Genomic DNA, 15,000 nt, shown 5'->3' with positions numbered 1-15,000 from the left:
AATCCCACTAGTTATTACAAATATTATGGGAAGTTGACGAGATACGGAGGGATTTAAGAATAGAGATTAAGAAGGAAAAAGCACGAATAAAAAGTGATAACCAATTGCAAGATTTACTAACTATTCAACGGTTAGGGATGGTAAAATGGAAGGAGGAGCAGGGGGATTTGATAAGAGAGACTCAACATCATCTCTTCATTCTAATTGTTTTGATCTTTTCATTGGAGTCTTCATTCGCTTCTCGAATTGTGAATGTTGAGTCATCTTATCTATTACGTAAGGTTGTGTTACACATGTCGGTGATGCTGTTACCCAATGTTCGTAAATAAGGGACCTTGACCTTCAACAAGTTTTGGGATTAAGTACCCTTTCTTGACGACAGCAGTGTTTATTTTTTCTAGTTTTTAACCATTTGTGCATTCATATATTCGATTTCATATTTGTTGATATATATATATATATATATATATATATATATATATATATATATATATATATATATATATATATATGTATATATATGAGTGTGTGTATGTGTGTCTGTCCCAAGCCTTGTATATAAAATATATAGATGTATATGCTAGTTTTATCCAGTGAGATCATTGGCCTATTTTAAGAATACCATGACTGTTATAAAGTGTTGTGCGAGATCATTGGACTCTCTTATAGGTGAACGTGTATGGTGACAGTATCTTTCCATCACAGTGGATGTTTCCACAAATTTGGTATAATCATTATTATTGTCATTTTTGTCTAAGCTACAACCCTAGTTGGAAACGCAGAATACTGTAAGCCCAAGGGGTCCAACAGGGAAAATAGCCCAGTGGGGAAAGGAAATAAGGAAATTACAATAGAATTAACAATTGAAATAAGATATTTTAAGCACAGCAACACCACCACAACAAATCTTTCACATATCAACTATAAAAACTTAAAAAAAAACAAGAGGAAGAGAAACAAGATAGAATAGTGTGCCCGAGAGACCCTCTAGCAAGAAAATTCTACCCCAAGTCAGTGGAAGACCATAGTACAGAGGCTATGACACTAACCAAGACAGGAGAACAATGGTTTGATTTTGGAGCGTCCTTCTCCTAGAAGAGCTGCTTACCATAGATAAAGTGTCTCTTCTACCCTTACCAAGAGGAGAGTAGCCACTGAACAATATATTGCAGTAGTTAACCACTGTTTTGTCAGGTCTATGAGGACAGGAGAATATGTAAATAGGCCAGACTATTCAGTGTATGTGTAGGCAAAAGGAAAATGAACCGTAACCAGAGAGAAGGATCCAATGTAGAACTGTCTGGCCAGTCTAAGGACCCAATAGCTCTATAGCGGTAGTATCTCAACAGGTGGCTGGTGACCTGGCCAACCTACTACCTACTATCTAGATTCAGCATATTGAAAGAGCAAAAATGCCTTCCTTGCTCATAAAGAATTTCAGTACCACAATAGGCAACTGGTCTGAGAGTACCTCGCTGTGCACTGTATTTATGAACTTTTTGTGATAAAGAGAAAAAACGTGTTCTGATATCTCATTATCCGTTGACATGGATATATATATATATATATATATATATATATATATATATATATATATATATATTCATCAGCTGTTACTAGTCCACTCCAGAACAAAGGCGCTCTGATATCTCATTATCCGTTGACGCGGATATATATATATATATATAAATATATATATATATATATATATATATATATATATATATATATATATATATATATATATTTATCAGCTGTTACTAATCCACTGCAGAGCAAAGGCTTCAGACATGTCCTTCCACTCCCGTCCGTTTATGGTCTTTCTATACCAGTCCACACCCGCAAACTTTCTTAGTTCGTCAATACATCGTCTTCTCTTCCTTACACTGCTTCTTTGGCAATATCTAGTGACCCTGTCGGTCATTCTTAATGTCCATCTATTGTCTGTCATTCTCTTTATACGTCCTTCCCACATCCATTTCTTTTTCTTACGTGTTGTTAGAATATCCTCTAGTTCAGCAGTTCACTCTCGTATCTATTTTGCTCTTTCATTCTCTTAGTGATATGCCCATCATTAATCTTCCTATAGTTCTTTGAGTTCTAACTAGCTTATGTTCTAAGGTCCCAAGTTTCTGATGCACAAGTTAATACTTAGTAGGCACATCTAATTAAATACTTTACTTTTTAGAGAAAGTGGTAATTTACTTTTCATAATAAAACTTTCCTTACCAAAAGCTCCCCATCCCATGCTTATTATTCTTTTAAGTTCGTCCTCGTGTTCTGGCGAAACGCTTACTGTCTGTTTTAAGTACATATAATCATTAACAATTTCTAGAGGTTCGTCCAAAACTCTTACTTGTTGTCTCTGCATTTTCATTGAACATTATCTTAGTTTTACTTATATTCATTTTCAGACTTAGAAATAAAATAGAACAGTGTGCCAAAGTGTACACTCAAGCAAGAGAACTCTACCCCCGAGAAAGTGGAAGCCCATGGTACACAGGCTATGATACTACCCAAGACTAGAGGACAATTGTATGATTTTGGAGTCCTTCTCCTAGAAAATCTGCTTACCATAACTAGAGTCTCACCTACCATTACCAAGAGGGAAGTAGCCACTGGACAAATACAGTGCAGTAGTTAACCCCTTGAGTAAAGAAGAATTGTTTGGTAATCTCAGTGTTGTCAGGTGCATGAGGAAAGAGGAGAATGTGGAAAGAATAGGTCAGACTATTCGGTGTATGTGTAGGCAAAGGATCCTGAGTCGTAACCAGAGAGAGAGAGAGGGATCCAATTTAGTAATGTCTGGCCAGTTAAAGAACCCAATAACTAGAGCCATGGATCCAGAATACTCACTAACATAGGTAGTAGGTTTACCAAAGCACCAACCCCACGTTGAGACAATACCGCCAGAGAGTTATTAGGTTCTTTGACTGCCCAGAAAGTACTACTATATTGGATTATTTTTTGGTTACGGCTCATTTTTCCTTTGTCTACGCACGTACCGAATAGTCTGGCCTATTCTTTACACATTTTCCTCTTCCCTCATACACCTGACACCAATAAGCTAACCAAACAATTCTGTGATCAAGGATTTTACTCCTGCAATGTAATTGTTCAGCAAATACTTTCCACTTGGTAAGGGTAGAATTGGGTAGCACCATAGTCTTTGTACCTTGGTCCTCATCTGTCTTGGGTTAGAGTTCTCTTGCTTGAGAGTACACTTAGGCATGCTACTTTGTTTCCTTTCCTCACTGGGCTGTTTTCTCTGTTTGGGCTCCGGGGCTATAACATCTTGCTTTTCCAACTAGGGTTGTAGCTTAGATAGTAATAAAAATAATAATAGCAATGCTCTTAAGCAGCCCATTGGGTCATCGAGGTTTAGCCTCGTTATGTAGTAGTAGTGATATTGAGAATCCAATCACAGTTCTCTATCAGTTGACAACGGATATGTCAAATTTTATACGTAGTCAGATTCAAATTGATTTCCGCATTTCCTTTGGCTTAGTCAACAGAAATACGGTGTCCATCTAAGATTTGGTATTAGGTAAATTCGAGAAATGCAGCATTGCAGTCTTAAAATACTGGGTCACATTTTTATCATTCATACGACCTCAGAGGTTTATTTTCAGTACTTTTCACGTTTCTTGATTTATTTGTCTACTAATTTTGTATTATTATCTATATTTACAATGTTTACATTTTATTTTTAAGAGGGTTCCATTCCGCGGAGCCAGGCTTAGCCAGCCTACTTATTCAACTAAATATGTGTACGATTTAGTGGTAAAAAGAACAAAAGCACCAAGAACATCTAATAGCAGCTCATCGCTATCGCTGACAACGTATTTAGTACCTCAGTAGAAATGAATATAGTAAGGGTGTTACCATCCCAGCCGTCTTTGATAGCCATAGCAAACCCACGGTCTAGGCATAACCGTGACCAAACCAAGCGACTAAATTGGCCTCTTACCATAGAATGCCACTTAGGAAAATGATACTGGAAGAGGTCAAAATAAAATTTACGATAATCTTATCTATTTTCATATTTTAACCAACATAAACATTTCATACAAAAATATGTTTGGTGTCACAGGGCCGAATCTATTCCAGAGCCAATTTTACCATGAAATGAGCAATTTCGTGATATATGTCTTTATCAGTCCAAATGTCCGATGAAGAAAAGGAACTTATAGATCTCTCTCTCTCTCTCTCCTCTCTCAAACTATGGGCTTCCTGTGTTACGCCGAGTTCAATGAATTCTGTAGGGCAATCTCCTCTCTGATAAGTTCTGCCAAGTTTTTAATGGCCTGAAAAAAAAAAAAAAACGTTCTACAAAGTAATCTATTCATCAATTTTGAAAAGAAAAAAATTCATCAAATACTACCGAGTTAAAAATATAATTTAGGAAAGAATTCGTAACTGGACACATACATAATTACATTGCGATGGTTTAACTATTAGCCTTGCAATTACGGAAACACAGTTGAAGAATTATATTTAAAAACTAATTACATTTAGAATAAAACTTTTTATTATTTATCTCTGTTAAATTGGAATCCATCGTAACTTTCATTAATCTATGCATATGAGTATAAACAGTCCTGTTTAGTCCCCATGGGCGTGGGAAAATCCCCTAGGGGATGGCAAAGTCCTCAAGGGGTGGTTCAAACTTCTAAATTAAAAAAAAAAAAAAAATCTTATACGAAATTATTATTATTATTATTATTATTATTATTATTATTACTTGTCCAGCTACAACCCTAATTGGAAAAGCAGAATGCTATAAGCCCGAGGGCTCCAACAGGGAAAATAGCCCAGTGAGGTAAGGAAATGAATTAACAATTGATATAAGATATTCTAAGAACAGTAACAATATTAAAATAAATGCTTCATATATAAAAAAAAGGAAAAGAAATACGATAAAATAAGTGTGCCCGAATGTACCCCCAAACAAGAAAACTCTACCCCATGACAGTGAAAGACCACGGTACAGAGGCTATGGCACTATCTAAGACCAAAGAACAATGGTTTGATTTTGGAGTGTCCTTCTCCAAGAAGAGCTGCTTACCATAGCTTAAGAGTCTCTTCTACCCTTACCAAGAGGAAAGTAGCAACTAAACAATTATATTGCAGTAGTTAACCACTTGAGCGAAGAAGAATTGTTTAGTAATCTCAGTGTTGTCAGGTGTATGAGGACAGAGAATATATTAAGAATAGGCCAGACTATTAGGTGTATGTGCAGGCAATGGGAAAATAAGCCATAACCAAAGAGAAGGATCCAATGAAGTACTGTCTGGCCAGTCAAAGGACCCAATAACTCTCTAACGGTAGTACATTGACGAAGAAAGTTTTGCAAGCGGTAATCTATCCAAAAGTCAAAAAATTCTACTGCTCAGCAACTACCTCCCCCGAACAACTTTTGCTTTCACAAGTTCAATAAAATCTGAAGATTTCAAAATCATCTTCCTAATCATAGTGGAAAAACAAAAGATGCAAGATAGGTCTAGAAAGTTAACTAAAATTTAACAGAGAAATGTTGGATACCACTAAACTAATTTGTGTTTGAATGTCAAAAAAAAAAGAAAAAAAAATGCAATCATTTTTGGAATTACACGTTTGTATGTTTGGGATTACAAACTGAGGGGTTTTATGGAAGAATTGTCATAAATAAAACGATAATGAATGAGATACACACCATCACGTCTACTTCAACTACAACTATTGAAACATCCACTGCGTATTATTTCATTCATAGGCCTACACACTAACCGACTTTATATATAACGTATACTGTATGTGTATATCTATCTATCTATATATATATATATATATATATATATATACATATATATATATATATATATATATATATATATATATATACATATATATATATATATATATATATATATATATACATATACAGTATATATAAATTTCTACCTCATACTTGGGATCGAACCCTAGCCCCCTCAAAAGAAAGGCCAGGTCGCTTCCAACTATCTCACCAGAGGCTCAAAAGAAGTCAGAACTTAATTGCTATTGCAGGTAGCAGTCAGGTTCCGACTTCTTTTGACCCTCTGGTGGCAGGGTTGAAAGCGACCTGACCTTTCATTTGAGGGGGCTAGGGTTCGATCCCAAGTATGAGGTAGAAATTTATTACTATTTGAACACGATATTGTGTTGATTTTCATCCATATATATATATATATATATATATATATATATATATATATATATATATATATATATCAATAGAAGATGTGTAGCCTATGTATGCATAAAGGCATGAATAGTCAGACTGAATAGCTGTATGACTTACGCCCATAATTTTCTCTTGAGAGACATTGGAGTAAGCAGCTCTCATATACTGGCAGGGTTTCTTTGTATCCAACATGAAATTATTGCCTGGCACCAACATCACGTCCTTTTTCACTGCTCGCTTCTTGATCATCGTCTCTGTGTCTTGGACTCCTGGTACCTTAGCACGATACAGGATTAACATTGTAAGAACTTCAATAAAATAGGTTCCTTGCTACGATGAATTATAAGAAAATAAGTGATGGCATGAAACACACACACACACACACACACATATATATATATATATATATATATATATATATATGTATATATATATATACATAATATATATATATATATATATATATATATATATATATAGTATGTGTATATATACATATACACACACACACATATATATATATATATATATATATATATATATATATATATATTTATACATATATATAGTATGTGTATATATATACAAATATATATACACACACACACACACACATATATATATATATATATATATATATATATATATATATATATACACACGTGTCTGGTATCTGTGTGTAATGATAGCTTTATGTTCAATTTCATAGTGATATTTTTTTTAAAAGTAAATGGATAACGAAAACAAATTTGCATGATCACTGGCAATAATTTCGGCAAAAAATATGTACATAATTACCTTGAACCACACGAAAATGCCCCCGTCTGGTACAGTCCACTCACATAAACCTTGGGATGGAAAATATATAAGAAATCATTTATCTAAATTTACGTTACACTTTCATTCAACGAACTGTTTTCATATACATATTTTTTTTCCTTATTCTTCCAAAAATTTCACAACCATTGCAACCATAGTTATTGTTGTTATGATTAATCGTATTCATAGTATCAAATATTGGTTTAGTAATAATCATAGTTAAACAAGTTACATGAAATAAAATAAAAGTGATTATTTTTAATATATTATGGGATATAAGATATATGAATCATAAAACTTTTGTAAGATAGTTTAAAGGATAACAAGTAGTTTTACACAATACTAATCTCTAATACCAGATATACCGATAATTCTAAGTTTTGTCTTCGCCATCATGAGGCTCAGCACTACACAATATTCTAAAAGTTTTATTCCAGCTGTGACCAGATTGTGGAATGAACATAACCTGGCGGGGGAATCGATGAACTTAAGATGTTCAAACTTTTTGTAAATTCACTTCTGTTGAATGTGTTGACAAGTCTCGTCCTATTATTTATATACATAGTTTATTTGCTTTTTTCTTACTTCCTTTCCTCGATGGGCTGCTTTTCCGATTGGAACCCGTGCTTTTCCAACCAGAGTTGTAACTTGATTAATAATAATAATAATAATAATGAAATAGATAATAATAAATTTTCATCTGGTATGACTTTCTCAAGAATTAATGTTGACTATTCATTTAGCGAGTAGACTCACACGTTATATTGTTTATAATACATTATCACTTTTGACTGATCTGTCTTCCCTTAAATTTTCGAATAACATCCTTATCAGTTTTGTTATAAATTATTCACATCTTTGACAGTGGATTTCTGATATCTAAGCATTTTATGAGATGTCTTGTTTAGTAAAATTTAATTGCTCTAGCTTCTCAATTTATCTACCAAGCTTATACACTGTACAATAAATTTCTGCACGTGAGATTTTGTCTTTGCGTCTTAAGAAAGAATTAGACAATAGAACGCACCTTTCAAATGAGTATCGGAGGCCTGTAACATCGCATCTCGTTGTGATTGATAAAACTGCCTTAGGCCTGTTACGTGTCGTTTGAAGCCTTCTTCTCCCCATTCTTTCAAAAGTTCACTTATCATAACCTGTTACGGAACAAAGTAAAAATAAAAAGAGCTATAAAAATGGATTACCTTACCTCAATAAATAATGGCTAATTTCTTCTTTATTTTGCATCCCTTGGTATACTAATGAGAATGCGTTTTTAGTTGACAATCTTTCTCTTAGATACTGTTTCTGAACTCCATGACTCAATGTTCATATATTTCAATAAGTAAGGATTGCATCTGGAACAGAGCTTGTCGACTCCACAGTCCACCATCTCTATGACAGTTGCAAATTTCAGTCCCTTATTGTATTCAAAATAGCTTATTATTAATGCTAATCATCAAACACAAGTAATTCTTTAACTAGAAACCATAACATAAACTGAAGTGTTAGGAGGAGAACAATCGCTAACAGGAATAAGTAAATAAATAAATAAATAAATGTTTATCATGACTAACTCGGGAACAAGTAGCTATGAAAATTCTTTCACATTGAAGCTATCAATTACCTGACAGCAGACTTATGATTTTTTTTCTTTTAATTGCCCCTTCTACAATAAATCGCATATTCATCATTAACGTTTTTTAAACTGTTTCAATTTTTCATTAAATTTTCTACGACAAAAAATGAAGACTAATTTTATGATGACTTTAGTGGTTGCCTTTAAAAATAAGGTAAGAAACTGAAACTTAGAAAGTAAGGAAGAAAGATAAAAGGAGCAATTGAATGTTGAATAACAGGAAAATTAAATTTTGGTTTTTAAATTAACTCACACGTTGCTCCGGATGTTAACTTAATTCTTATTAAATTCGGTTACCTGTGTACAACCATGTAACGAATAGACTCTAATTATCTATTAAATACGATGGTCAAAATTCACAATCATTTATAGAGTATTGCAGCTGACCTGAAAATATAACGTGAAAATGTAGCAGGTCTGCCTTACCTGAGTAATTCCAGGTGGACACAGAACACTGGCTTGCATGTGCCACACTATCCTATCCAGTAGAGGACTTGGACCAGTGACATAACCCACTCGCAGTCCAGCACTCACTATTTTAGAGAAGGAATCGAAGCGCAGTACTCGGCCATCTGTGTCCAAACTCAGAAAACTTGGGGCAATATTCTGAAAGAGGAAAAAAGGTTTAAAAGAGTAGTATTTAAAGAATTTGACTTAAATGGTAAAATTACCAGCGGAAGATTCAGGGGACAATAGCGTAAACTGAGTGTACTTCATTTAAATCGATACAAAATCAAAGTTTTTACCAAGGGCAATACGTAATAGTGAGAATATGGTCCATTATGGTCTTTGCTCTTGCCTATTCATTTACCAAAAAGGTCTCCTTTAAAGTTATACATCCTTTGCCTCGACTACTGCAGTATTCCTTTTCCAAGAGGCCAGTCTTCAGACCTTTGGGTTTATTATTGCTCTATTATTTGGTTCTTTCATTCTATTTTTTTAACCTTTATGGAACCGCAAAATGAGTGAATTAAGTGTTCAATCTCATGTTTCCATATAAAGAAATTAATGAATTATATTACACCGACAACTAGAGTCTACAACATTGGCTTTAATCCCTTCGTCTATGTTGAGTCACTGTACCAGTATTTATGATGAAATATCTTCAGTGTCTGCTTTTGAGAGAAAATATACAACTTTCAATGTTTGCTTGATAAAAACAAGGCCCAATGCTCTCACTCTAGATAAAAATCTATCCAAGATATCGACTCAATGCACGTCTTTACATGACAAGGAATCAATACAAGAATTCTGAAACGTCTTGAAAGGGATTTCCTCAAAGCTTCGAAAAATACAGTAGACCAAAATACTGTAAAGGTGATCATAAAATATCATTGTGCTTTTATTACCGGAAAAGAAATTTGCATACATCACGAAAGGTGAAATATTAAAATCAGTAGCAATAAAAATGAAATTCACAATTATTATTGGAATGGAAAAGATGGCAATAAAGATTTGAAACTTGTACATGATTAGCGGCGTTGCCAAATTTCCCATGAATCCACTAAAAAAAAAAAAAAAAAAAAAAAAAGAAAAAAAAAAGGAGAAAAAAAGGTCATATACACCAGATATTCCCCCTTCTACAAGGGTGAAAATGTATGGGAAGAAGAAAATGTGGCTACAGTTCGATCATTAAAATCTCAACCCTTTGTCGATGAAGTATAATTGTAACAAATACCTTTGGATCTCCATACTGAAGGTAGTAATATGGGTCGTCCTCCAAAATGATGAAGTCGTACTCAGAAGCCAGAGAATATATTCGCCGTTTTCGTTCCTCATTCATCGTCTTCCCAGACGGATTGCTGGCATTCGGGACCAAGTACATCAGCTGAATAAAGACATTTAAAACGGAATATTACGGAATATTTTGTTGCTCGTACACACAATTTAACATATTGAAAAATCTACTTACATTTGATTTAAATATTTCATCTTCTGGCCTAAGTTGTGTCAATTGAACTGTAGTGCAAATAGATTACCAAGAGAAACAATAAATAAAATGGATACAAAATACAGAAAAAAAATGGTGAAATTAGTACAGTATTCGTACTCACCTTTGGCATTTTGTCAGGAGTATTTCTTTGTGTCTCCTGCAGAACCGCCTTCAGGGAGTCAGGACACATACCATACTCATCAGTGTCAACCCTCAAGAAGTTAGGGGATAGTGCTGACAACTAGAAATAACAGCCTTTAATACCAAAGGATATGCACAAATAAACTCTTGTTTAGGTGATACATTAGATAAATTATCAATCAATATAGTAATCAAAATGTACACACACACAAATATATATATATATATATAATATATATATATATATATATATATATATATATATATGCTTTATATATATATATATATATATATATATATATATTTATATATATATATATATATACACACACACACACACACACACATATATATATATATATATATATATATATATATATATATATATACACATATATATATATAATGAAAATAGCATTATCAACAAAAGAAATGGAGGGATAAAACTTGGAGGGGATTTCATTATAATAATGCACAATAGTTATATAGGAAATAACTTTGCTGATAGAATTAATGAAACACCTGAGCCGGTACCAAAAGTAACAGCAGAAATAAAGAAAGCATTAAGAGGCATGAAAAGAAGTAAATCAGCAGGAGAAGATGGGGTAACAATTAATCTAATAGTAGATGGAGGATATTTCATAATAGTAAAACTATGAATTTTACACGTTTGCAAGAAAACTCGATACCTATAGCTTGGAAAACTTATCATTAAATTAATTCATAAAAAGGGAGACACAAAACAACTGAAAAATTACCGCCATATAAGTATACTCTCCGTAATATATAAAATATTTACAAAAATCATATTAGGCCGAATAGAAAGACAGTTAGACTTTAATTAACCAAGAGAGCAGGCAGGCTTTAGAATTGGGTATTCAACAACTGACTATATCCAAGTAATTAACTTGCTATTGGAAAAATGAAACCACTGTGTATGGCAATCACAGACTAAGAGACAGCTTTTGATTCTATCAAAACTTAAGCAGTAATGAATTCCCTTAAAAAGCAAGGAATAGATGAATCCTATGTTAGAACAACTGAAAATAATTTGATTTATCGTCTTGTTTTTTTCTTCTTTTTTTGAAGTTTTTATAATTTACATATGAAAGATCTAATTCATTGTTGGTACTGTTCTATTACTTCATTACTTTTCTTTATTTCAATATTTCCTTTCCTCATTGGGATATTTTTCCTTGTTGGAGCCCTTGGGCTTATGGCATCCTGCTTTTCTAACTAGGGTTGTAGCTTAGCTTATAATAATAATAATAATAATAATAATAATAATAATAATACATAAGGATAGTGCAAAAATTCCGATTGGAGCAAAAGAATAAAAGAATGGGTACCTAGAGATTGCAAACGAAGCAAGGGAAGGCTGAGAAGACGATGGATTGTCGAGCTAAGAAAATTTGCTGGCATAGATTGGCATAGAAGAATCATAAGCAGACGAGAGTGGAACATGTCTGAGGCCTTGGTCTTGCAGTGTATTAGCAACAGCTGATGATTTGTATATATATATATATATATATATATATATATATATATATATATATATATATATATATGTATATATGTATATATATATATATATATATATATATATATATATATATATATATATATATATATATATACTGTATATAGGAAGCCTTCTATCTCTCTCCTAGGGAAGGCAAGAGATTCATATACAAAGGAAAGATAAAAATACATAGACATACGCATGAAATAGATCGCCAAATTAAAACATTTTCCAGAAGCCCAGACGTGTGGTTAAGATTAGGAAGTATCATTCTTTTCAATCTTTGTTAAAAATAATAGAAGGAATAGAATATCCATAACATCTGAATTCCAAGAACCTTTGGAGATATTCATAGTTTCTTTGATCAATGCGGATCTTATCAACTGACCTTGATAGATGTTCTTAAAACGCAAGCGTGACAGTTTCTCTTCAAACTTATGAGTTTAATTACTCGTTTATGATGAATGAATGTCAGTAAAAGCAATTCACATGTAAATCTAATGTAGAATTTATCAGTCAAGGCACAGTAGTTTGCACACGCTAAGGATTTTTTCAGATAGTAATGAAAGTCAAACCCAACAATAGGCCTAAGACTTAACCTTTCAATCACAATAGAAGATTTGATTAGATATGTAGAATGTTTTCTTTGTGACGACAGCTGTCAACGAATTAATCAAAATACTTTAACTAAAGTCTAGGAAGAAAAGCCTTGACACTCCTATGAATACAGAGCTGGGAAAACATATTCTATAATAACTTAAAACACTGAATATATGACATAAACAGTGAATTTATATTCTATAACCTGCATTGTATATGGAATACCATAACAACATTTCAAAACAAAATGCAAAACAGATTGACCTTAGTAAAATCGAAATATACAATACGAAGAACCTCAAAAAAAAAAAAAAAAAATCCAACTGAAAAGGAAAAACCTTTAAAAAATCATGAAAATCGCTTACTTTGAAATAAAGCCTTTTAACCTATAAGAGTCTAAGAAGGAACAGAGAGAGAGAGAGAGAGAGAGAGAGAGAGAGAGAGAGAGAGAGAGAGAGAGAGAGAGGGGGGATAATTATAAATTAAACTCACAATACATAAGGTATCCGAATAACAGGGTTCCTCAACGAGCATCGAATCTCCGGGATTCAAAATCATCTCCATGGCTTTGGCCAAACCGTCCTGGCATCCAAGGGTCACGATGACGTTACTCGTGGACCACCGGGGTGGATTGTGAACACGGAGGGTCATCTCTTTCAACTGCTCTAGCAAAGGCGCGTATCTGAAGTATTTGGGAAATACGGAAGAAGGATCCAAAAATGATACAAAACACGATAATTAAGGTTAGACATATACCTTGGTTATCTTATTTTGAAACTATATTTCACATGAATCAAAGATCACTATGCAGATGAATAAACCTACTTTGTATTCACAATGAAAAGATGGAATGAAGTCTTAATTTTACGTTGTATAGGTTCCTTTTAATGATAGTTAATCTATATAGTATACGTCAAACTGAACCAGCTTGGGAATTACCAATCTGTAAAATACTCTTATGTAAAAAAGAAAGCTTTATCTAAATACAGTGAAAATGATGAAAAGACACTCGTCTAAAACAAATTATTTGTCCTGTGTACTTATAAAAATAAATACCATCTACAACAACTACAGATAAGTTTCTTTTAAGGTGAAACAGCTTACAAATAGGAAGACGGACTGCTAGTAAAGGTTTTATGCATATTTTAGCCAATCCTCTTTTCAAACTGAATACCAAACAAACTTCTAAACAATCCCCAACGTACTTTTGAAATCACATAAAAAAGGAGTTACTGTTGGTGATAAAATGGACATGAATAATGTTTCAACAAATAAGAGAACAAGTTTAAATGGATTAAAAATCATAAGTATAAAACACAATTACCAAATGATAATGAAGTACTGATTCCTTTATATAGAATTTTTGCTATTGTTCGATTCGACCCCGAGTTATTATCCCATTAAATGAAATCATGCCGAACTATTTAGCTGTCCTCCATAAACGAATTGAGTCAACATCTCTTCATCTATTAAGGGTTACTTGCAGAATAAGAATCCTATATCGGAATAAGAAGAACACTAGCAAATGAAAAAAAAACAGGCTCCTTCCTTAAAACTAGCATCTCTCTTGGGATTATTAAATAAATAATGTTTCCAATTACTTTGCATCCCCGTTGATGCTGTCAGAAAGGTGTTGCCACTAGCACTGGTCAGTTTGATAAGCACTCGACACTTCGCTCCTGAGATGTGGACTCCTCATTTTCCGTGTTCCCGCATAATTATACTGCTCCACTTTCAGAAGCGATTTATTTCGGTCACGTAAGAAGCGATGTAGTCTGATTCATTTAGCCATGCTTTTCTCAGACTCATAAAAGAAAATAATAATAATAATGTTTACCCTGGAGTAGGTCCATATTGCAAGCAGGTGGCCAAGACGTCCGGTGCAACCTCAATGACTTTCCCATCATCGAGGGTGAAAGTGGCTTTTTTGAAGGGGAACTTTTCAGCATTGGGTACTCCGGACGCCAGATATACCAGTGACGGAGATGCATCTCTCAGGTAAGTTCCTGTTGATAGGAAAACAGTAATGTTTTACTCAGCGTTATCAAATCATTTGCGTAACTTTATTTCGAAAATATGCTTCGAGATATAAAGAATAATAAGGTCCTGTTGGTTTGTAATTACTTAGGTCTTGTGGTTCATAA

At 33.3% G+C, this 15,000-nt stretch overlaps 1 protein-coding gene across 2 annotated transcripts in view; it reads right to left on the bottom strand.

Annotated features, from left to right (window-relative positions):
• Window positions 1–4,073: 4,073 nt before the first annotated feature.
• Window positions 4,074–15,000, bottom strand: part of LOC137640058 (kynurenine/alpha-aminoadipate aminotransferase, mitochondrial-like) — a 15,036-nt gene continuing 4,109 nt past the window's right edge. For both annotated transcript variants that reach the window (XM_068372483.1, XM_068372484.1), the window contains exons 3-11: window positions 14,694–14,862; window positions 13,349–13,538; window positions 10,715–10,834; window positions 10,339–10,488; window positions 9,087–9,266; window positions 8,052–8,178; window positions 7,004–7,053; window positions 6,323–6,481; window positions 4,074–4,307 (exon numbers count right to left, since the gene is read on the bottom strand). In XM_068372483.1, the coding sequence (XP_068228584.1) occupies window positions 4,239–4,307; window positions 6,323–6,481; window positions 7,004–7,053; window positions 8,052–8,178; window positions 9,087–9,266; window positions 10,339–10,488; window positions 10,715–10,834; window positions 13,349–13,538; window positions 14,694–14,862 (1,214 nt within the window). In that variant the 3' untranslated portion in view covers window positions 4,074–4,238. The remainder of the gene's footprint in view (window positions 4,308–6,322; window positions 6,482–7,003; window positions 7,054–8,051; window positions 8,179–9,086; window positions 9,267–10,338; window positions 10,489–10,714; window positions 10,835–13,348; window positions 13,539–14,693; window positions 14,863–15,000) is intronic.

This window comes from Palaemon carinicauda, chromosome 4 (genome assembly GCF_036898095.1).
Source record: "Palaemon carinicauda isolate YSFRI2023 chromosome 4, ASM3689809v2, whole genome shotgun sequence".
In the NCBI taxonomy this organism is placed as follows: Eukaryota; Metazoa; Arthropoda; class Malacostraca; order Decapoda; family Palaemonidae; genus Palaemon; species Palaemon carinicauda.
The sequence above is the reverse complement of the archived record's forward strand: the minus strand, read 5'-3'. Positions and strand labels throughout refer to the sequence as shown.